The sequence below is a fragment of the Leuresthes tenuis genome, unplaced genomic scaffold, assembly GCF_036924035.1.
Source record: "Leuresthes tenuis unplaced genomic scaffold, fLeuTen1.0.hap1 SCAF_19, whole genome shotgun sequence".
Lineage (NCBI taxonomy): Eukaryota > Metazoa > Chordata > Actinopteri > Atheriniformes > Atherinopsidae > Leuresthes > Leuresthes tenuis.
Window position 1 is genome coordinate 9,087,063 of NW_027325373.1, and position 23,434 is coordinate 9,110,496.

Below are 23,434 nucleotides of genomic sequence, written 5' to 3' on the forward strand. Positions count from 1 at the left end.
AGTCTCTGAATCTTATATACTCCTTTGTTATTTATTTTCTACCCTGGTAATCATGCACCTGCCCATAACAGGACACTTCACGTGCGTAAAAAACCGTTGCATTTTAATTCACTATAGTGTGGAAATACAGCGCGTGTACATTGTCTTCTGTTGAAACTGCATTCATTGTCCACGTGCAGGGTCTCATCAGTCATACCCTTTGCTCATTTTCTTCTCTCTAGCTCTAAAATGTAATTGAAACACATCCCATCGTGAGGTGTCTGGAGATTATCTCATTCCAAATTTGCCGACTTTTTCCTCTCTTTCTTTCTGTTTCTTTTACGGGTTGGGACAAAAGCACAATCTTAACATGATAAGAGCATGGATTTGATGGTACAGCCGTTGCCAATGTGACACCCGCAAACCTTCACTAATTTGTCAAATCAGCCTGGGGCGCGCGCCCCTGCCCCTCCTCTCCCCAGCCCCACCACTCCCCCTCAGTGTTTGCGCCAGGATCCACTGCCACAGGGTGAAGAGGCGCAGGAGCTACTTCGCCGCCTCTCTTCTGAGCCACGCTTCTTTCTCGCGGAAAGTTGTAGGACTGCAGCTTTGATGTTGCATTTCTAAAGTGACAACCAAAGACGGACGATTTGAGTTGTTGTTAAGTCCCAGAATTTATGAAAAAGAAAAGGGGGAAGAGGAAAACGCGAACTCTTGAGAGAACACAAACTGACTGGGGTATTTATTGCTGTCGTCTTGGATGAGAATATTGCTGCCTGGTTTGTTTTGAAATCGTACATGCCAATATCGGCAGGACACCGCGGAGCCGTACAACTGTGCAGCAGGGGAAATGGTAAGAGGCACAGAAACAACCCAACACTGCATCACTTTCTCAGACTTGTTCGTATTTTTCTTCAAATTACATTTTATGTCGCTTTTTCTGGACTCGTGTCGACAAAAGCTTGCTTATAGAGGCTGAGAAATCCCCTTGTAACATTAAACATCTTACGGTGTGACAGGTAAAATACGGTTTAATTTCGCGCACCCAGAGGCATTATAAATTAACACTTAACTCAGAACGAACAGTGAAGAATCAGATCAGAAAAAAGAGAAGTTGATCCTATGTATTCGGTTTATGGGCTAAACCACATATTTAGAAAAAAAAAAGAGAAATGTTGACATCACTTTTCGCGATTTGCGTTTTTTGGAATAAGAATAAATAAAACTATCGAGTGTTACTGTCTTTCCGGATGATACTGATTGTGCACTATTCGTGTCTGTGATGGCAGGTTGTGTCGGACGGAGTACACCAGGTTTATCTTAAATGGAGATTTGCTCTGAGGGGATAATTCGTGTGCAAAGTTGCGCTGCTTTCTGCTGAGGGAGTTACCCACACGGTTTCCCCCTAATAAACACGAGTTCGCCGAGAGAGAGATGGGGCCGCGCCAGTGCGTGGGACTCACCGCGCTCCTCCTGTGTACAGGTAAGCCCCCCAGAGGAACCTCATGTCTGAGAGCGCTTGATCATAGAGCTGAACAAACTCTATGGAAATAAAAGCTCGTAGTCGTGAAATCAGAGACGCTGTAAATAAATCAACCTTTACTGAGTGATCTCATTCAGCATGGAACATTTAATGAAATGCAAATTGTATCCTTTCAGCCAACAGCACATATATAATTTATGAGACAAATAATTAGCTGTAAGCTGTTGTGGCAGAATACAAAATGACTCGTATTATCAACATGAATGAAGTGTGACAGTCGCCTAAAGAGTGTGTGTTTGGGTGCTGTAGCAGCGCAGACAGGGTTTTTAGAACATGGCACTGCATAGCACCAGGAATAACAACATGCTGCAGACACAACCCAGAAAAACAAGAGGTACACCCTCACAGTAAGTTGGTGATGGTTGTCACTTGGGGAAAAAATAGTTTGTGGGTATGTGCATGTGGATTTGTACTTGATTGGGTTTGGAGATTGCCCAATATTTGATACTGTCCTTTAAGAGTTTGCTAGATATTGTAGCAACATGTTTAACCTGGTGCAATCCTGCAATTAAAAACTAATTAAGTCTAAAAAAAAAACAAATAAAAAAAAAACAGGTGATTCCATCTTCACAGTTAAATGCCAAATAAAGACTTTCTCACATAGGTACAGATACTAGAGGGCAGACATCACTTCTGCCCTCAAATCCCCCCCCCATGAAATGCCATGAAATCAGATGGAGGCAAAGTAGCATTCACCTGAATGAAAGGATGCAGGCAATTCTTGCAGAACATTGCACTGTAATGTTCTGTGCAATGTAAATGTTCAGTGGTTTTACTGTTATGGCTAATCGGCGTAAGTCACAGCCTCCTCAAAAGCCAACAAGTCCTCCAGCTGAAACAGCCAAATAAGTCTTTGTTCGTGACTGCTAATACGATTCATAAAGGCATTCTTTAAAGTTCCGCCCCAACAAATGGCAGAAGGGAAATGAGTCCCATATGAGTGTTTCCACATCAGCAGGACATTATTCTTAAGTCTTTTGTATAAGAATTCAGAGAGTCCTTGTTAACATGAATGAGGGGGTTTGGATTGAGCTACCAATTGCCTTGGGTCTTTTTTTATGACTTGAGATTGAGAACATGTATTCCATCAATAACAAAGTGACACTACTAAAATAATTTTGTCACTTCATGGTCAGGTTTAGGCCTTGCTTTGAACAGAATTGTTGATCTGTAGCTGCCTGCAGTCCAACAAACACCACATCAGCACATTTTTGGAGAAGGACAGTCTTTGACCAAAAGGCATTCTTTAAACAAATTTTTTTGTACATAATAAAAAAGGGAGAACAAGTTCTTCATGCGTGGATTTTGTCAGTTTTGAACAGAGTCAGACAAACTATTGAGCATTTTTCTGTTGAGCTGATGTTCTAAAAGACAACTGTAGCCACAAAAGTCGTTGAAAATATTTTATTCGTTTATTTTTGTCCTTGTGTCTTTTACAGTATATTTGAAGTTTCTTGTTGACCATTCACAGTTCAACCCTATTTAGGATTTGCAGAGAGAAAAACAATGGTCCAGAGGGAATTATTACCATACTTACTGCCTTGCTAACCTGCACCTTTGCAAGTAGAGCAATCACACACCAAGTGAAAGCTGTAACCCGCAAGAACTTTCATAAGTAGAAGTTCATCAGTAAGCACAATTCATTTTACATAAACGTGCGCAAGTGATCCCATTACGATATCATCAAAGCTTCTCGTTGGCAGCTTGCAGCATAGTTCAATATTTATCACATTTCATATGAAATATTAAAAGTATTTTCACGTTAGCCACGTTTCACCTACCAGGGAAATGTGACTGGATAAATCCCCTCAAACAGATCAGTACTGTCTCTATTTCAACCTTTCACTGAATACGCAATTTAAATTATTTAACAAATGTGTGTTTTGTGACAAGATGATGTTGTAACAGCATTTCTGATGGTTAAAGAATAGACACAAATCTTGGAGGTTTAAACCAAACGGCAAAAAACTTTCAGGAAGAACTAATAGTTTGAATTCTAGATGGTGCTCATTGGGATTATATTAAAACTAATATATACTATATTTACCAGATATATAACTAGTATACATGATTCACTTTATTTGTGCTTGTCACAGCTTGTCCATATCAGTAATGAAACATGAAAAAGCAAGTGAGCATGCTGAGCCAAGACCTTGGTGAAGTGGAAAGAGACTGTAAAGGAGGAAAAAGGAAAAGAAACATTCTCTCCTGTCAGTCAACTTCCTGCTCTTCAGGGTCTCAGAGGATATTATGTGTCTAAAGCTAAAGCCACCTGATTGCTTTCACCTACAGGTGTCTAGGTTGACCATGAGAAATGCATACTGACAGACACATACTATGGAAGATACCTACATACACTTATATGCTGCCAATTAGCACATTGTAAAATCCACCAGTCAGCCTAATGATGTAGTACACTTTTTTTTGCAGAATGGAGGATTACAGTCTTTGCCAAACAGAAAAAGTATCAGTAATTATTAATATCATTATTACTTTTATTTAAAAACTTAACTAAGTAGAACATTTCAAGTACAAAATATATGCAATTGCTATAGGTAGAAGTTATAGGGGTGTACACTAAAACATTCATTCTGTTGCTTTACATCTTTTCATTAAGGCTGTTCTGATTACCATTTTGCTGTCCAAGATATCCAGTCTTAGTTTGCAGTGCATTTTTAAAGCTTTCGAGGCAGGGGGAGGAATCACTGCACCATTGGCCAGACTTATTTTCAAATTCAAGGTTGCTGGCAAAATCACCATGCACATAAGTTTATAGACATGTACAGTATTAGAAAGTTTGAAGTGAGAGTATGACTGTCTTGCATTTTTTTTAATCTCACACAGCATAGCATCCTACCTAGAGCTGTGAAAAAGTAACACATTGGCACTGACGAGCGCCAACAAATTTTGGATGAGATTCGAATGCAATATTCACATTCTCAGTACCTGGATGATTACAATGAATTTTGCACCCAAAATCTAGCCAATCCAAAGACATTTTTCAAGCTAAACCTAATAAGTGGCAAAGATACTACACAGACATTTCTGTTACAGCTAAAAAAACTTAACTTAAAATGGGCAAACCATGGTCATTTTTTAGACTAGGCCAATCATTTTCTTTGCTCAAAGTATTCCCACGTAATCCCTGATGGATTATTTAAACTATTATAATCAGTAGTGCCGTCACAGCCTTGTACTAACAGCTGTAGGGGGAAGATTCTTGTCATGTCACTGTGGTTGACCAATTTCAACTTGCATTCAACCATTTGTCCACATTTTTATGACTGCAGGTATGATTATAATGAAACAATCGGCTGAAAAAAATGTTAATGTCCAAATGCCTACCTTACAAATGGATGTTCAAGTGGTTGAATATTTGGGATCATATCTACCTTTCACCATACACAAATGTCTCCTTTTTGCATATTTCCAGACAAAAAACATCAGGAAACCAACAAACTATAGTTCAACATCTAAAAGTGTAGGATAGTCGTCTATACACAAAGACAGGGTTCATTCAATTTGGACTATGCAGTCCAATTTTCAGCTTGTATTTGAAAGGTGCTTGTGTTTGAATTGATGTTATTTGAATGGGCAAGAATGCCTCTCTGTTCCAGAAGTTCAGCATGTTTCTTCTAAAATCAGATAAGGCCTTTAATGTCAATGCTCATTCTAAAGCTAGTTAATCAGCACTGCTCTATGTCAAAAGCAAAATGTCAAATAACAGTGAAATGGCAACAACTGTGGCCGTAGTTAAACATCTATAGCCTCTTGCCCAGTTTAAAACACCTATTATACAAATCGTAAACATTAATTTGATGAAACGATTAACAATTGTCCATTAATTACTTGTATTTTTAACAGTGTAAATAGTAGTCTGTACCCCATATCCCATCTTAAAAACGTATCCCTCCCAAAAAAGTATTTTGTATGAGGAGGCATAACAGTCTAATAGTGTTTTGTAAAGCACTAATAAATCAGTTGTGTAGGATTAATAAAGCTATATTGAGTGGTTGGTGAATAGCAAAAAATGCACATATCTGTTATATATGTAATAGTTCCCTCATCCTTGTAAGACTAGGGGATCAAAGCTGTCTTTCCTTATGATCAGCCCTTTTAGTTAAAGGTTTTTTACAGTGTCTCGTTGTTGACTCTTTGGGACTGCACTCCTTTGAAATAGATCTCAGATGTTTTTTTCTGGAATCTGCTGTAACTACACCCCCTTTTTTAGGGTCGCAGGTAATGCTTAATGCTCCTTTTACAATCAGGACCACTTTTGTCTTCACCCTTCAACTTTGTTCCAGTTGTTTTGTCACATCCTGGCACTTTTTGTTCTTGTCATACTGCTCAGTCTTGATGTTACTGTCATTTGGGATTATCATGTGTATCACAAATGACCTCTTATTCTCCTTGTCAACCACAACTCGGTCTGGTTTGTTGACAGGCAGCAGCCGCTTGTCATCCTGGTACTTAACATCCCATGGGATCTGAGCACTTTTTGTTGTCAACCACTTTCTGTGGTGTTGTCCCACTGGGAGTTGGGGATTTCTAACCTTTATGCAACTCAGATGTTCCTTTTCACCATTCCAGCCTCTTGATTTTGCCTGTTAATGTTCACTGTCCCAGTATCTCACATATTGCTACTATATGTGCTGGACAGTCTTAGAGAATGTCTTTGCACAGTCTGCACCTTGGACCCTCTCTGTTACCCTTCAGGTTTGCCTTTCTTTGCCTTGAGTAGAATTTCTTAATATCCATCACTATTTCAGTCTGCATAGGATGCATCACATGAACGAGGTAGGTCTTCCACAATGCTACATCTTCCTCCTCATCACCCTCCATTTTCATTTTCCATACTTACTCACTTAGTTTATCTCATGGGGCCATCTCCCTGATTAACTGAAGGATGGTTCATTGGCTCTCATCCCTACTAATCCTTCCTCCCAATCTTATGCTTCTTTGCAGAGCCTCATGGTGCTGGACTTTGGGCATGTTGAGGAAATTAAAAGATCATTTCCAGAGAGGATGAATACAGTGAGACTAGAAACCCAACATTTGTCTTTTTGTCATTTTCAACACCACCAACGCTTGACAATGAAGAAAAGCTAGAGAAATGATAAAGGCAATCTGATTCATACTGCGTAAAAACAAGGTCTTGGTTGTCATGTTTTGTAAAGAGCGAAATAAGACCAGCTGGGGCCAGATGTAAGAAAAGAGAGATGTAGAGTTACAATATAAGGAGTATAAAAAGTAAAGAATGATCCTGATCTTTCCTGTTTCACACAGTATAACACATAAATTCAAGGGACAACTGTCACAAAGTGCTTTTTTTTCCTTTATAGGATGGAACCTTCCATGTATTGTGGGGAGTTTTGGTCTCTCAGTCATGTATCTGATGACTGGTACAGCAAACATGTTGATGGCTTGGATCGTATTTCTGTCACCATTCAGGCTTCTGGGTACCTGTTGGACCGTCTGAACGTGTTTGTCAGTGACTCCTTTGAAATGTGGTTGAGCTTAATGCTTACAGACATCCTGTACATCTGATATTCCACCATAACTCCAACCTTTATCTCTGATCTGTTCCTCTTTGCCTAAATTAGTCATTTCAAATCGTAACTTGTTCACGGTCACTCCACTTCTGTATGAATCTGGATCCATGGCTGCTCTTTGTGAAGATCTGGCTGACAAAGTTCCGGCCTTTGTAGGACAGGAGGTCAGTGGATGCACCTTGACACATCCTTTACTCATTGATAACTTGTATGATGGCTTTAGGATTGGCCTTCAGCATCGTTTTCCTCTGTTGCACTGGAGGTAATCAGAGCTTATTCTCAGTTTCCATGTACATTGCATGTATCCTTTCTCATTGGGCTCTCAGCTATTATTTCATTACTTCATTACTTGGTACCTGTCTATGTATTTCTTGAGACAACTATATATCTGAATGTCCTGGGACAAGGCCAAGCATGTCCATTTAATTTAAAATATAGCTCTGTGGTCAATCAGTGAAGTGTGTGTACAATGTTATTGGTACACAATTAGCAGATCTAATTCTTTACTACGAGTCTCGCCTCTCGGGGTTGACTGTCATGTTCCAATTAGATCTGCTTGTTGGCGTAGTGAGGAAGGCACCATCCTTAAACTAACAGTTGTGTGCACGAAAATATGAGACAAATCCCGTCTCCTCCAGATTCAGTAATGGCCAATACTAGTCACTTTAAAATATCAGTGCACTTTTTTTTCTCATTACTTTTCTTCACTCAAAGTTTTTCCTTTATCCAGGTGAAGGACAGCTTTAAACTGTTGCTTCCATCTCTACACCCTGGCTGCCAAATTACTTTATTAATATTATATCTAAAATGTGAAATATCCAAATGTATCTCTGCCAAAAAATACAACCAGGTTTTTATCTTGGTCTATTAAAACTTATCTTATTCATCTTGATGATGTATGGACATCTGTCTAATGGCTTTAGTCATGTGACTCTTGCACATTATCAGAGCATACCTTTCATCACATAGTTTCATCACTTGTTTTAGAAAAGTACTGAGTACCTGGTTTCACAGGCAATAAGCTAAACGTGGGAGGATTCCCACTTGGAGTTTGCCTGCTCTTTTGTATGTGTGTGGGCCTGACCAGAGTAGATTGGGATTAAAAGTGAAAAAGTTACCAAACCAAAGCACCCTTTTCCCCTCATTTTAATAATAGCGCTTTTGTTTTTTTGGTTCTTTTCTCTCTCGCTCTCACACACATTCACACATAAAGCTTTTTCAGGCTTTTAAGATATGTGCATGTCACTCTTTCTCTCAACAACATCTGCTCACATTAACTACTGTATGGTTGAATTGAGGATACAATTCACTGGAAAACAAAATTCTTTGTGTCCAGTAAGAGATAGAAGACTTAAGTACATAGTATGACTTATGGAAAAGTAAGACAATTGAACTCTTATCTTTTGTATGATAGCTCAACATGCTGCATGCCCATCCATTACCCAGGAGTGCACACCCCTATTCTCTGTCTTACATGTCTTAGATGGGTTGAATGAAAATTCCACACTGAAACTAAATGGTGACAAATATTGAGGTGTAATGTGAACTTATTTCTGTGGGTACTGAGCTGGGCTATTTAAATATTTAGTGTTAGTTAATATGTAAGAAATCAGGAAAATAAACTGAAGCACCATCATAGTCAATTATTAAAGGCAGACCTCACTCACCGAGTTCAGTGTCTTGACAACACAAACTGGAAATAATGTCATACACATTATAATATGTATGAATAGTATAAATTAAAGCCCTACAAGATAAAAAGTCCAAAAAGGTTTTTCAGGTGAAACACAAATGCAGTACTCCTGTGTTGATAAGCGCCTGAGTTTCACGTTTGTTTTGTGATTTGTGAATTAAAACGTCCAAGAGCCTTGTGAATAGAGATCACATACACCCACAAAGAGCCAAGATAAGCCACACATGTTGTAGTTCAGTAAGCTTTGATGCCACTGCAATAATTACAGTACTTTAAATCAGTTCAGCGTCATTGACAGTTGTTGTGGCAACATCAGTAGGGTTTGTTGAGCGTTCATGCATGAGTTGTGGTGAGCTGTTGAGTCAAATTTCATTGATGCTGTCCAGGTCTGTCCCTGGCACAGTAAATTAATTACACTCATTAACCTTCACAGGTGCAGTGTCTGTTGCCTCGATCATTAGATTTCTTTCACTTCAGGGGTAAGACCTTTACAATGATTACATCAAACCTAACGGTAAAAGCATCAAGCCCCTTGCTTCCATTTAAATGTTTCCCATGTAGCTTTATTATTTTTTTCAAAAGACAAAACAAAACCCATTATGAGGGAAAATGACTCTGGCTGGGAGCAGGTCAATTACCAGAGCTACTACAATCTCTTTCAGAGGTATTGATATGTGGCAGAACTCAATCTGTGGAGTGTTTAATTCCAGTTACCAGTTTTAGAAAAAGCCTTGGAAAAAAAAGGACATTTAAAACTGATTATCTTTCACTGATGTCAGAAGAAAAAAGGAACCCTGAGTGACCCTGCAAACTCGTTAAGTCTGTGAAATTACTACTATTGCTACAACTACCTCGGTGAGAGCATAGTCTCATGGGATATTAGTTTTTGGCTCTAAGCATCTCCTGGTTTAATTTTGGGATGGGGTTGATAGGGCTGTGCGGCTCTGGGCAGTGTTTTTGCTTAAAGAAATAGCAGAATATATCCCATATAACTAGCTGACTTTAAGAGGAAAATTTAAAGAAAACACCTAATTTTTCATGTTTCTCTTGTTTTCTCCTTAAATAGGCATTTCTATTTGCTTTAATGTTCATTATAAAAGAAAACACTTGTTACTGGAGGGCTTGGCTATAAAAGGATTGTCCTCCTGATAATAGTGCAAAATAATGACTATTCATGGGTGTCAAAGCTTATCATTCTTAATAAAACAAGATATATGTTGTAAAGTAATAGTATTTCAGACTAAATTAGCTGTAACCAGAAATGTGTCATTAAATGTTGGGTGAAGCCCAGCTTACTCTTTGTAATGGTGTGCTTTCACAAGGCGTCCGAGAGCAGCAAAAAGAAACCATCAGAGAGCCATTTGTCATATTATATGGGTCATGGGCAGACAGATGTCATGAAATTTAAGTAAATGTAAAGTTTATGTGAAATTAAAATTTGTCCTACAAACCCATGAATGATGTGTATTTTTCACAAAAGCTTTTTTGTGCACGGCACAAGGCTCCAGAGAGCAGCTGAAGGAAATGCTGAAAATGAGACCAAGAAAGCGGGACGAAAACTATGTTGCATACAATTTGTGGCATGAATTACAATTCCTATGTGTGCTTAAACTGCTAAAGATTGTGTTTTTCAAATCAAATCAATTCATACATTTAATCACTGTACAGAAAAGAGATAATTTTATGCCGCTGGATTTTTTTCCCCCTTTTGTTCCATGTGCTTTAAAACTTTGTTTGTGCATGTAAATGGTTTGCAGCTATGAAACCCAAAGATTTTTCTCTCCTACACAAAGACACTGCCCCCAAAAGTGTCTAAAATGCCTCAACTGTACCCCTGGTATTTCTTACTGGACTCAGTGACACTATCTTAAAACACTTAAGCAGATTGTCTGACGAGTGGCTAATTTTTGTCTTTCAGGAGGGGTCTTTAAAGCGACAGGACTAAAAACAAGTGTTTCAGTTAGAGGGTAAAACGAGGCATTTCACCAATGTAAAAGTCTAAGAAATGTAACGTGGTTGAAAGCATGTAAACATTGTTTTGTAGATTCTCCAAATAAAACAGTGAAACCTACTAAACCTACTAAATTTGCAATTTTTTTTGTTTTAGTTGAATTGAAACTTGAACTTGAAACAAGTGTGATCTTGCCTCATCAAATGTAGTAATCTGAATGGTGTTGCAGCTGACCGAGTTGAAAACAATTTATGTAATATTTCAGTAATGTTGGTCAATAATTTGACTTGCTTATTATAATATCCGTGATTGTGTATGTTATAAAATGACCTTCAGTGAAACAATATGGGTTAAGTCTGGATGATCAAAATAAGCTGCTTGGCTCAGGGTTGTTGACTCTGTTGACTTGGCAATGAATGTCTTTAAATCAATTAATCTGATTTTAGGATCTCTATGTCCTAAGCAGTCAAATTTGAAACTCGAGAAGGGACACACCGTTAGTGTGATGCAAACAAAATTGAGTGAACTTTTTGGAAAAGGTGGCTTTTACTCAAGAGAAGGTTGTCATGAACTGCAGCAGGCACTGTGTGCTGCAACTGACATGGAGGCTTTTCTTTCTGAGTTAAAGACAGTAGATAATGTCAAAAACTGTGCAAGCCAAGTGAAACAAAACAGTTGACTCTGTTGACTGTGGATCAGGGACTTTATGGATCAAGTGCTTACCAGCACATTTCTCTAATTGAAACTACTGACATTGGAGTTAAGTTTTTTTTTTCTAAGTAGGCAGAGTGTGGTTGTTGTGATTGCTCACGTAGAGTGATTTCCTTATTACTGATTTACAGACATAGCAGAAAACGGTGACTAAAAAAAGTGAGGAGGGTGCTGCCATGACACAAATAGAGTAGCATGAAGGGACTGTATCTGTAATGTCGTTCATGCAATCTTCATTGCAATGTGAAATCTTGAATATATTCTATTTAAGTCAGAAATACTGGAGGTCTTTAGGCAACAGACATGAAGGGATTGTACGCCACCATTTCAGTCAAAGGCTGTTGTCACCTACATTCATGATTTCACAAGACGTAACTCACTGAGGAAAAGTGGTTGTGAAAAATGTCTCTTTTTTTCCCGCAGGTTTAGCCTTACTAATAGGATCAAACTTAAAAAGGATGAAAAGGAGAACATTCAATCTATGACGCCATTAAGATGAAACCTTTCCCTCATTCCATTCTTCACTTTGAGCATTTGGAGAATTGGGAATCCAGACACACAGAATCACACACAAACGCATGTGTGCAGCATCATTAAAGATTTTGCAACACATTGAAGCTGTGCACAGTAAACACACGCAGGCACGCACACAGACTCATCTCCTTGGGCAAACAACTTCACAGCCATCCAACAGGCAAAGGATCACACTCTGCGGGAGGTCTAGAGGCAATTAGCATAACTAACAGAAGACTCTGCGCTCACAGAAAAAAATCAGAAGGAAATGAGAATGAACCTAAGCAATCAGAGCAGAGAGAGAATGTTAACAATGCTGTTGGCTCTTCCTGTGTGAAAGATTGACAGAGAAAGATCACATATTTATCTTGCTCCACCAGCTTTGGTCCCACAAGACCGTGGAGGTACAGTACGTGCCTCCCTGTATGACGAGTCTGTCGCTTGGGCTTTAAGCCCCACGCTGAGATGATCTCACACTGCATCACCTCACAGAAGAGTAGTGCAATAAGTTTCACAGTAAGTTGTCAGAGACAGCCAATAACCTTTTTCTTTTGCTCTAAAGTCATTTTGTGCCAGCATCTGTGTGCGAGTACTGCAAGTGCTAAGGCAGAGATGATAATACTGGAGATGGGAGAGTTTTCTGGTACTGCTGATATCTGTCCAGGTCAGAAAACTGAGCTATTGCCTTTGTGTTTATTTCTGTTTTATCCTGAAAGAAAACATGATTTATTACTGTGGCAATGATCCAAATGGACAGTACGGAATTTTTTCTTTCTTTTTTTAATTTTCAATTTTTTTTGTGGACCTCCACAGTCCCAATATTTGGCTTTTGTGACTTTCTTCCCCGTCGTGTTTTTGTCTCATTATTACTCGCCTGATCTGTGTGTCTGATTTTGGTGAGGAGCTGCTTCTCGTCATCTGATTTACCGCCTAGTGTGTCATGTGTTTAAGAGACAGGAAAATAGCAACTTGAAAAGTTCACCAAAAAAAAAGGGAAAGAAAACCTTCAAAAACTGAGAGGTGAATTTTAATTTCAAACTTGATAGACACCACAGAATTGAAACCTGAGGGGAAACTATTCCACACCTTTAGGAATGTGTTCCTAAAATAGGACTCAATTCCCTCACCAATTTTCAGCAACACTGCCTCGAGAGAGGTAAACATAAGTGAGAGCTCCAGCCAATAAAAAAATGTATTAGCAATAGGACTTCCATCTTCCAAAACCTATATCTGTATACTGTTGGTATTCTACTTTCATACAGTGAGCCAAGCGTGGCCCAGAACAGTTCAACCATAGTGATAAATAGATCGGAATAGTCTCTACACTTTACAGACTTATTCATTTAGTTTTATTTGTTTCATATTATCAGAAGTGTGCGTGTAACATCTTAGTGCCAATGTCAACTCAAGCACTGACAGTTTGTATTCTGTATGTTAATATGGCAACCATGCAGTTCAGAGCAACTTAATGATATTTATCAGTGTATAACTTTGTGTAGAAATGAGCAGGCAATGCTACTTTATATAGAGATTTAATTTCGGTGTCGTCATATCTTTTCCTCATATATATTGTGATACATTGGCCTGACGCATGAGACACAGATATTGATCGATCCGTGGGCTTTAGGGCAGACTTGAGCTTAAAATTGCAGACAGTCTTTAAAAAAAAAAAAAAACAGTTATTCGTCAATTTCTTGTTAACGTTAAATGTGCTGATGGCCTGTTAGTAGACCCTATCAGGACAGAAAATTGCAATCTGTGCTGCGATGGAGCAGATGTCATCCTGGAATGAAAAAAAAAATCAGTTTTTAAGTTAAACACTATATGTGTGTGTGCATGTGTGCTGGTGTGTGAATGTGTGATGCCGACATTGAATGTGGAGACCTGCTTCTACTTCTTATTGTTGTATTCTGGTGAAAAAATGAATGCGTAATCAGGGTGGCATTAATCAGAGATGTGAAAACACTCGCGGTTGTGATTACTTTACTGTCACCATGTTGTTCCCCCTACTCCAACATACACAGACATTACCATACTCTTTGTTTTTCCTCTATTATTTCTGATGCCCTTTCCCCTGTTGCTTTTCACTTGCTCTAACAATTTTTTTCTCAGGGTTAAGCTTCTTTGATCAAAGCTGAAAATACAACTAATAATATTGTGAGATAATGTAAGCAAAAAAAGTAGAAAAAACAGACTTTGTGTTTTTGTCTCCCAAAGCTTTTATGATATTTCGGAATACACGGAAAAAGAGTCGAAGCAAACCAAAATAAAACAAAAAGTATTTTTTTTGTTTTAGTAGTATACAGTGAAATGTTATTGTTGTTCTTTTAAAACAATTATTTTCAACGTTAATCAAGTGCTTCAGGTAATTATGCTTAAATATACCGAGCTGAAAAAAAGTCAAGCTGAATGCGTTCATGTGAGGCATGAGGGGGTCCCGTCAAAATCGTGGTGTGAGATGGCATCCAAATGAGAATGTAAACAAAACTGAATGGATGAATTAAAGGAAAAGTGGAGCGTTTTGAAAATAATCCTTATTTACTTTGCTGTCATAGTTAAATTAGAAGAGCAGTCACTCTCATGTGCACTGCAACTATACTAGAAACATGGGAAAACATTTAGGATATGCATCTCTGACACACACCAGTTTTTACCTGTTTGTTTTATTGAAACCTGCAAATGATATGCAGCCACTTCAGAATATATTCACGACTATTTCTTGTCTGGGTGCTCTGACATCTTTGAGTCTTCGTTGTGAGGTTCAGAAGCAGCCAGCACACAACAGGCATCTAAATTCATTGTACTGAGCTTTACAGGAGATGTTTGTCAGATTAAGTTGCTCTCAGAGAAATCCGGGCTAGCAGTTCCACCCTGCCCTCTGAACCTTTGCCAAGCTAATGCTAAGACTGATACAAATGGCTTCATATTCAGCCCACAGATATTATAGTGGTATCAGTCATTCGACTGAAGTCTGGAAATAAAGCAAAGCAACATATTTACTTGTTAGGTGTGAAAGTATTGCTTCAATTAGAGAGAGTTTAGTTGAGAGTTGTATTTACCACTGTTCTTGCTATTTTAGTTAACCCTTTAATGTCCTCATTAAAAAAGAGAAGGCAATAGAACAATGTCTTTTTTAATTTTTTCCATTTCGTTGGGGCAATATTAATAAGATCTTTCTAACAAATGGTTGAGATTTCACTAAAGGATAAAATCAATATTTGAAAAACTAATGATACATTTTCTCACTTTTAGCCTAAACATACCTAAACTGAATGGTAGAGGTGTATCACTCAGGTTTTGCTCAACAAATTTGAATTAAGATACAGAATAGTCACTGAAATAATTTGCTCTACCAAATGTTTGACAGTGTTTATACAGCGTCTGTGAACCATGTGTTTGTATACTTTTTGACTGGTGCTACGGAGGCCTCTTTTAGCAGGATCTGCTGACCTGCACACCATGTTTTTGATATCCACATTTTCACTCTGTCTATTGCATCCCTCAGTCTTTCTCTATGAGCTCATTGTATTTATCCTTTCACAATGTGTGGCCTTTTCTTCTCTTTTGAATTAAATGACCTTGGGTAAGTATAATCAATGTGGATTCTCACCTAAATCAATTCATGTGGTCTTCTAGGTCTGGTTGCAGTGGCAACATAGGCTGATATATTATGTTAAGAATATAAGGCTTGTTGCACAGAACTTATTTTAGCCTTTTCTTTTCACCATGCCTCCAGTGAAAGTGTGCTTTATTATCTGTTTTTGATGCTTTTGACTTATCTAGTTGTTCTGCCAACATTTGCCGACTAACAGATTTGAAGGCTTTGGCAAATTGATCAGATTAACATGAATATCTGATCACAGGCCATAATGTGTATTTTAAGTGCTCTAATCTATGCTTAGCACGTGTATGCACCCTATCCAAGACAATAAATGTGATTTTTTTTTTGATGCGTCTTATTTAGACATTCTGTCCCAGTTTCCCACTAGAACGAAATACTGTGCTGCTCTGAGCATGCCCAGGGCCCTGGAATCTGAGCGCAGTACTTCAGTAATAGAGGATAAACCAGTTCTTAAAAGGTCCATATAGGGGGGAGCAGGGATGTATCCAAAGCCAAATGATTTTAACAGAGCCGTGAAATCCCCTTTGTTTCGCTGGGGGCATGAAGCTAAGTGTGTGAGCCTTGTGTGGGCTCTTGGTACCAGTCTTGGGCCTCTTTGGTGCCAGCATTTTCCAGCAGGTAATTGGGGCTCTCTGATCCAGTCTGTGTGTGTGTGTGTAATCTCCATGAATACAGAGGGGGAACACGCCTCACTTTCCAAAGATGTGGAAGAGCACAATTCTATTTAAGGTAAGTGATGAAGTAGAGAGCAAAGTGATGTGGTCCACTTTTGTCTTAACATTCAGTGCCTGAGGTGGGATTTCAATCGCCACTTTCATTTTCTTTAGCTTCTATTTCTGGTTTGGTCCCCATGTGGTTTCCCAGGAGACTTGAGGATTAATACTGATTCTTAAATAAAGATAGGCTGGGAAGGTAACATCATCGGTATATAATTACAGTGTAGTTCTGTAGCTTCTCTGGAGCCGCCACTATACTTTACAAGGGAAGAATACAATATTACACCTCGAACAATTTTAAGTGTCAATGTGCCAATGCTGTAATTGTAAAGGACATGGAATCTTTTGGACTAAGAGAAAGCTTAAGGAGCCAGGAAATGAAAAGACTTACTTCAGTATATTGACTTTTGGCAAACAAGTGCCAACAGTATAGTGTGCTTCATGTTCATGTCTATAGATTTCAGTACAGTTCTTGTTTTACAATATGTAATCACTGTGCAGAATCAGAGAGTCTCTTGGTTTGCTTCAACAGTACATTGTACAGATTGTCAAAAGTACCAGTGGTGTTAAACACATAACAATTTGTGCAGCAAATAATTATTTGTCACAGTTGATAAGGTATTTTTCTCATTGGTTAAATTAGCCTTTTGGTATTTAGTTTAAAAATGCAAATCACAAGCTCCCAGAACACAAGGCAATGCTTCATATTGATCATTTTGTCTGAGGAGAAGCCAAATAAAACAAAGAAAATCATCAAAAGATATAAGTTCATATCAGCTGGTATGTTGTATTTCATCTCGATAAACTTGTAGTGAGATGCTAATGTCAATTTGTCAGCCTTTCTTTTGTCCAGATTGAAATAATGTATCAGCTATTAGGTGTATCTCCAAGTATTGGTATTCTTGCCCTCAGCAAGTGATCATGTCATCACAAGGCAATGTTCAGATAGGAAACCTTGGTTCTTGATACTTGTGTGGATGTTACCTTGAAATACACCAACTACCTAAAAATTGCATGAGGAACTGCTCAGGAGTGGCTCAAAGTACAAAATGTATTGACCCAGTTCTAATCTTGGGGGTTTTTGATGCTGTAGCTGAGCAGTGTATCAGTTTATCTCAGACACCAGTCAGCTTGATGCTGTGTTTGTTAGTAAAAGGTATGCACAGGTGTTGTTAGAAGTGAAACAAATTGTGGTGCAAACATTCAAGACACCCACATGATAAATCCTGCTGACTTTGGTGATATGAATTTTTTATACAAACAAAGGAAATATTTTGCAGACGTTTTTCCGCAAGTTACAATCGATTTGATGGGACTTCTCAGATCATGGATTTTGGTTTAGCTTCAGAGATGTCTTAAAGAAAACTTAAAGAAAAGTTGATCCCAAAGATCCAGCAGTCTTGGATCAGTGGATGCCGTTTGTATTTCCTGGCCAGCAACACAGTTGATTAAAGGTTCGGATTTGTTTGCCACATGCCCAAGACGACAGTTTTACGAACAAGAACCAGTATCAGGCAGGCTTTATGGGAAGACTGAAGCTGAAAGTTGAGACTGTTCCTTCACTAAAAGGGCTCAAATCTTAACTGCAAGAGTCGAGTGAAACTGTTTCAATTGTTGGTATTGTGTAGGCATTACACGTATGAACATTGTTACATTAAGTGAAAAGTTAAGTGAAAGTGAAAAATGATACTATGTGACAATTAATTTATACAAGGTTAAGACAACTGCTTCTACAACCACTCAGAAACAATATTGAGCATCTTTACCAAACGGAGAGACATCCTGCTGAAATCTTTGTTGTGGGGGTTTGCCATGCTGCTCACTTTGATGTTTGGGATGCTATTCTGCATCAAACACATACTGCTGGATCTCATGCATTGTCATGCTTGAAAATATAGCATGTTTCTCAAAGTTTTTTCTTGTTCATGTGTTGTAGTGGCTTCCTAGGTGGCAACTGGAGTTGTGTACATGCAGTCACTGTCATCCTGCAGTCAGTGTCACCCCCTTAGCAAATCTCCAAGAATTTAACCGAGCAGGAAACACTTTAGCCAGGCCCTTTCGTTCTCAAGAGGAGGCTTCCGCCAAGAGAAAGCTCTCCCTCCTTTTGAACTAATTACAAACAACTTGAAGTTATGACATGCACAAAATTATTGTAGAGATACCCAAGATTAGGAATTAATTGACTTGAAATGAACATGTCAGGTTCACTTTAAAAAAATCATACCATGCAGACATCCTGTTGGTATCACATATGTTTGCCAGCATCTCCCAGTTTGTAGACATACATTACACCTATTACAGTGGTTTGTCAGTTCAGCTGGTAGTAGCATTTAAATTAATGGAGTAAAAAATCCTGAACAGATGGCCCCACTTTAACAGCACCAACTTGAAGTAATCATTTTTCTCCCTTCCAATCATATATTTCTTCTCTCATCCTCTAAAATCTGGAAAATAACTGCAGTTTTGTGACTTGCATCCAGTGGACTTTTAATGAGGTTGCGAGGGCCATATGTCAGTGGAAAAATTGACCTTGTGTCCATGGCTCAATTTTTATTTTATTTTCAGTGATTGACTGGCCTTTGACTTTTTGCAAAACATCTAAACAATAACTATGTTTCAGTTCGACCTGTATCATTGCCAGTTGTTCCTGTTGGACCTGTGTAATTGTGGTTTGGAACAAGATTAAATATGTTTGATATGATAAGTTCCTTCATCAACCAATAGTTTCAGCATATATCATATGAAAAAGATAGCTTTTGTCATAAGAAATTGCACAAATTACTCATTGTCTTAATCTTGCATTATATTTAATGACTGCAGTGGTTTAAAAAAAATATATCTGTTTGTGTAGAATTCCAAGAGAAATCTCTCTTTTTATCTTTGATATTGGTCAACATTTTTCTATTGTGCTTAGGTTTGTAGTGTTAGTTTTCATTTTTGAAGCCAGTGGTGCTGAAACCTTTTATGAAAGAACTTGACCCTCTTTGAGTGGGAGATGTTTTTACCATCAGTGATATTGCATCTTAAAGCACTTCTGGAAAGTTTGATTTCTGGCATCAGATGATTACCTTCATCTTTTGTATATGATGTGACTCTAAAATATAGTATGCTTCAAGGTGGGGCTACTTTGTGATTAACACGCCACTACCCAGTGAGACTGCAGAGCTTCTGTGGTTCTCACTTGCATCCAGAAATCACTCAAATCAGTCTTCTGGATTCAAGCTGCTGCACTTGAGTAAAAAAAAAATAAAGAAAAGAAAAGCAAAAAGACAGAAACCTGAGTCTGCCACCATCTTTATTATCAGGTATAGTATCAAGTATGCTCTATTGTCATCAAAGGGATTTTAAAAAACCTGTTTACAAATCCATTAACAGGTTAAGTTAACACGAAAAGAGCTGAAGGGTAAAGGGAAAAAGTGATAAAATACGAATGGCTTTAATCTGACAGAAACAAAACACACATCAGCTTTCATCTTACTGAGGAAACTTGCCATTTAAAAATAGTAGCCTTACTTGAAGCTTGTACATCAAACATTTTCCTTCTTTGTAGCCTACTCTTCTTCAAAACATGTTTGCTCTACTTTGTTTGTCTGGCATGTGCAGTCATACGTGCTGCACATTTTTATCTTGCTATTCATGGATTGGATTTCATCTCAAGCTGGGATATACCTCTAGTCTGTAAAGTTAATTACTATCAGTTTCATCGTGATGCTCTACTGGGCAGAGTTTCTTTCATATGTAGATATGATTAAATTACACCATGGTGAACTCATTAGATTGGCTTTTCATTTAGGGATGTTTTGTGCTCAGTCCCCCCTTAACCCTCTCAAAGCAGGTACAGCAATCCCTGGATTCTGATGACCTCACACTTCCAGGACAGCTTTCCACCAGCACAGCACTGCGTGCTCGCAAAGTGGTGTCGGCTCATCAAAGCTGGGGAATGGCACCATACTGGTTTTAAATTTATGGCTCACTTTGCTATATTAAAACCCTCTCATGCTTTTGTAATGGGTCTCATTGGTTAATTAAGTGGGTCAGAAAGCAGATCAAAGACCTTTGATAGAGGCAGTCAGTGTTTTTGGACCACATCAGCTGTATGGTGTCAAGACACTAAGTGTGTGTGGGACCCACTCATGCAGTCTGCTTCAGTGCTTTGATTTTTAAGCAAACCAAATTCGGTTTTAGTTAATAGCTTATGAGCCAATTATTCAACCGATTATAAATTAAACAGAAATGTCTGAATGACATGTTATTTTGAAATTCAAATATCTTTACTTTCTGATTTAGAATTGCAGTCCTTGCGTCAGAGTTGAATCCTTTCAAGAAAGTAATTTTTCACAAGGGTTCAACTAGGCATGGAAGCTAGACTGGATGTGGATTACTGTATTAGGTTAGCTTGTTAAAAGATGGCAGTGGATCTAATCGAGAAAAAAAACTAGAGGCACATCCATCAGTCATAAACCTTGTTTTTCCTGCTGTCAGTGTACCTGTGCACCATCACGCCATCCCTGACAGCAGTTTATTGAAAAAGAACACTTCATCTTTTCCAGTTGTCAGATGACTAATCAGCTAGTTGATTATGGTGCTGTTGCAGTATGCAGATTAAGCCTCACTGTTAAACATTTAGGAATGAAAAAGCTGCCGCAAACCCTGCAATGCATACAGCATGCAAAACATGCTGGGATGGGTACGTGCATAAATATAACCATCAAAAAATTTGTAAATATATTTCTATTTGTATTCAGGTTTTCTTTCATAATTATTCTCTCTCAGTTTTTGGCAATGCGATATTACACTGGAACATAATAGCGGTAGAAATAAAAGGGAGGATTGAGGGCTTATCTTGCTCTGCAGGTATGGCATTACAGCCTTCTCAATAGGAATCGGACTTGTGTTGTGAAGTATAAGCTCCTGCAGCGACTAAAGCATTTTGTACATAATCCCTGTGCACTTTCCTATAACTGGGAGCTGGGACAAAGTGAAGGGCACTCAGTCTGTTGGCAGCATGACACTGACAAGCCGCCTCTGAGCGGGAAACATGAGTGCCTGTCTTGCAGTGTGGCTGTGTGACTGCAGCGGTGCAGCACTGCCAACGTAAAGGCTGCTTCTTTTGTCAAATAATCCGGACTCAAAGAAAAAAAAAAAATAATGAGCTGATAATGTCAGGAATGGACAAAGACTTATGAGAAACTCATTTTAGTGTGCTGAGATTTGACTTCAGTTTGGCTAAAACTAATATCCCACAAAATTTAGCATTATCATGAAACAGGGTCCTTATTTATCATTAGTGATGTATTACACTTGGATGGGCCATCCCTCAAAGCAAGCAAACATGAAAATAAATAGGGTGTATTATCATCTTTTTTTCCTTATACATACTAATCTATTTTTGTGCACCTCAATGTTTGGCTTGGCTAATCAAAATTCAGCCCCAAAACATGTGTTATGTGCTTCTTTATTATCATGCATATTGTGATAAAATGAGACAGTGGATCTGGACCACTGAATATTCAGTGAGCCTTTGTAGACTAATTATAATGTGTGTCTTCATAAACTTGGGGACTGCATGTGGTGACTGAATAAAGCAGAGCAGAAAATAAATTAATTTCCTGCTTTGATGCAGTTGTGTTGTGTGCACAAGTGTCTGATGAGGGGCTGCGTGGAATAAAGAAATTCACTTTCTTTATTTCTTTTGTATGATAATTTAGCCCATCTAGAGTACACATTGCATTGTGTCGAATCCTTGCCTCCGCACAAGGATTGCAGGGAATCTATTCTGGGCTGTGATGAAATTAATGGAACATTTTATTGGTTCAGGTCATGTTTGTGGTGTTGTGGCATTGTAATGAAGAAGAATGCTGAGGGATGTGAGGAGCAGGAACAATATAATGCCTCCGGCAGGTTCTGCTTACTATTGTATGGGAAATGAGTCCATCACGGGGAAAGCTCACTCAAAACAAGTGATGATTAATGTAGGTTTAGGTGTGTTTGCACATATGTTTACTGATTGAGGAGCTGCAACATTTGCATACAAATATACAAACGTCAGAATATGTGCATAAAATTTCCCTCATACGAACAAATGTGCTTCGTATTACATGGGCATTCAAGCATCCAGGCACTTTGCCCACATTGCACAAGCACTCACACCCATACATAAAAGTCATCTATTACAATAGATTCCAAGAGGTTGAACTTAATGAGTAAAAAGGTCTTAAATTTGTATGTTGAATACTTTGTTTCTGTGTTTCCTGCCTATCATGGGATAAATGTGCAAATCCAAGCTTCAAAGTTTTTTTCTCTGCTTGTGAGAACATCTTACTAATGGATAAAGTGATACTATAGAAGAAACTGCTCATGAGGGTCCATGGATGTCCTTTTAAAGCTTTAAACAGAACTGGGAACTTCTACTTTAAGCATTTTCACTAAAGTAAATATCCCTGACAGATTCATTTTGAGCCATTGGTGCTCTTAATTCAGACAAATGAGGCCATTAGATCTCAGTCAGCATTTCTGATGCGCATTTTTTAATGTGCATGAATTACACTAAAGAGTCAGTCAGTGAGGTCAGAAGTGTGGGGCTGAGGTTGTTATGTAGGGACGCATAGCAAGATATTGAATGTGAACATCACTGCATCGGCTGCATGTGTATATGGAATTAAGTGGTGAAAACATTAAACTTATGAAATAATAAAAAAAAGGATATTGGCAGAACTGAAGAACTATTTTGGAGCAAGGTCTATAAATGTAATATGGCTGCTCTCAGGGCAAAATGGCAGTTAATTATTGTAAGGTGCTTGTGGAGAGCACATTTCAAAATTGTTTTTTAAAGACATAAAAGCTGACGTAAAACACTATTTTCTTTATAATTCTGACATTTAACATTCTTAGAATACAACATTGATTTAAACTGACCTAAGCCAAGGAATGTCTACTTAGATTAAATGTCAGCAAATATGAGTTCAACTTGCAGAGTAGGCAAGAGCCCCTCCTCGGTGTGCAATGACCCAGGTTTTAATTTATCTTCTCTTTGAAGGGGAAATGCACAGACACACACATGCAATATACACACCTATCCATCGGACTGTCTTGGTCTCAATTACAGATAAAGCAGATAAAATGATTCAAATAATTGCAGTGTCGGGAAATATCTG

The 23,434-nt window shown here is 38.3% G+C and overlaps 1 protein-coding gene across 1 annotated transcript in view; it reads left to right on the forward strand.

Moving 5' to 3' along the window:
• Positions 1 to 560: 560 nt before the first annotated feature.
• The window catches only part of LOC140277416 (transmembrane protein 132D-like), a 142,605-nt gene continuing 119,731 nt past the window's right edge, over positions 561 to 23,434 (forward strand). Inside the window, exons 1-2 of the mRNA XM_072372422.1 lie at positions 561 to 832; positions 1,269 to 1,462. Of these exons, the coding sequence (XP_072228523.1) occupies positions 1,414 to 1,462 (49 nt within the window). The 5' untranslated portion in view covers positions 561 to 832; positions 1,269 to 1,413. The remainder of the gene's footprint in view (positions 833 to 1,268; positions 1,463 to 23,434) is intronic.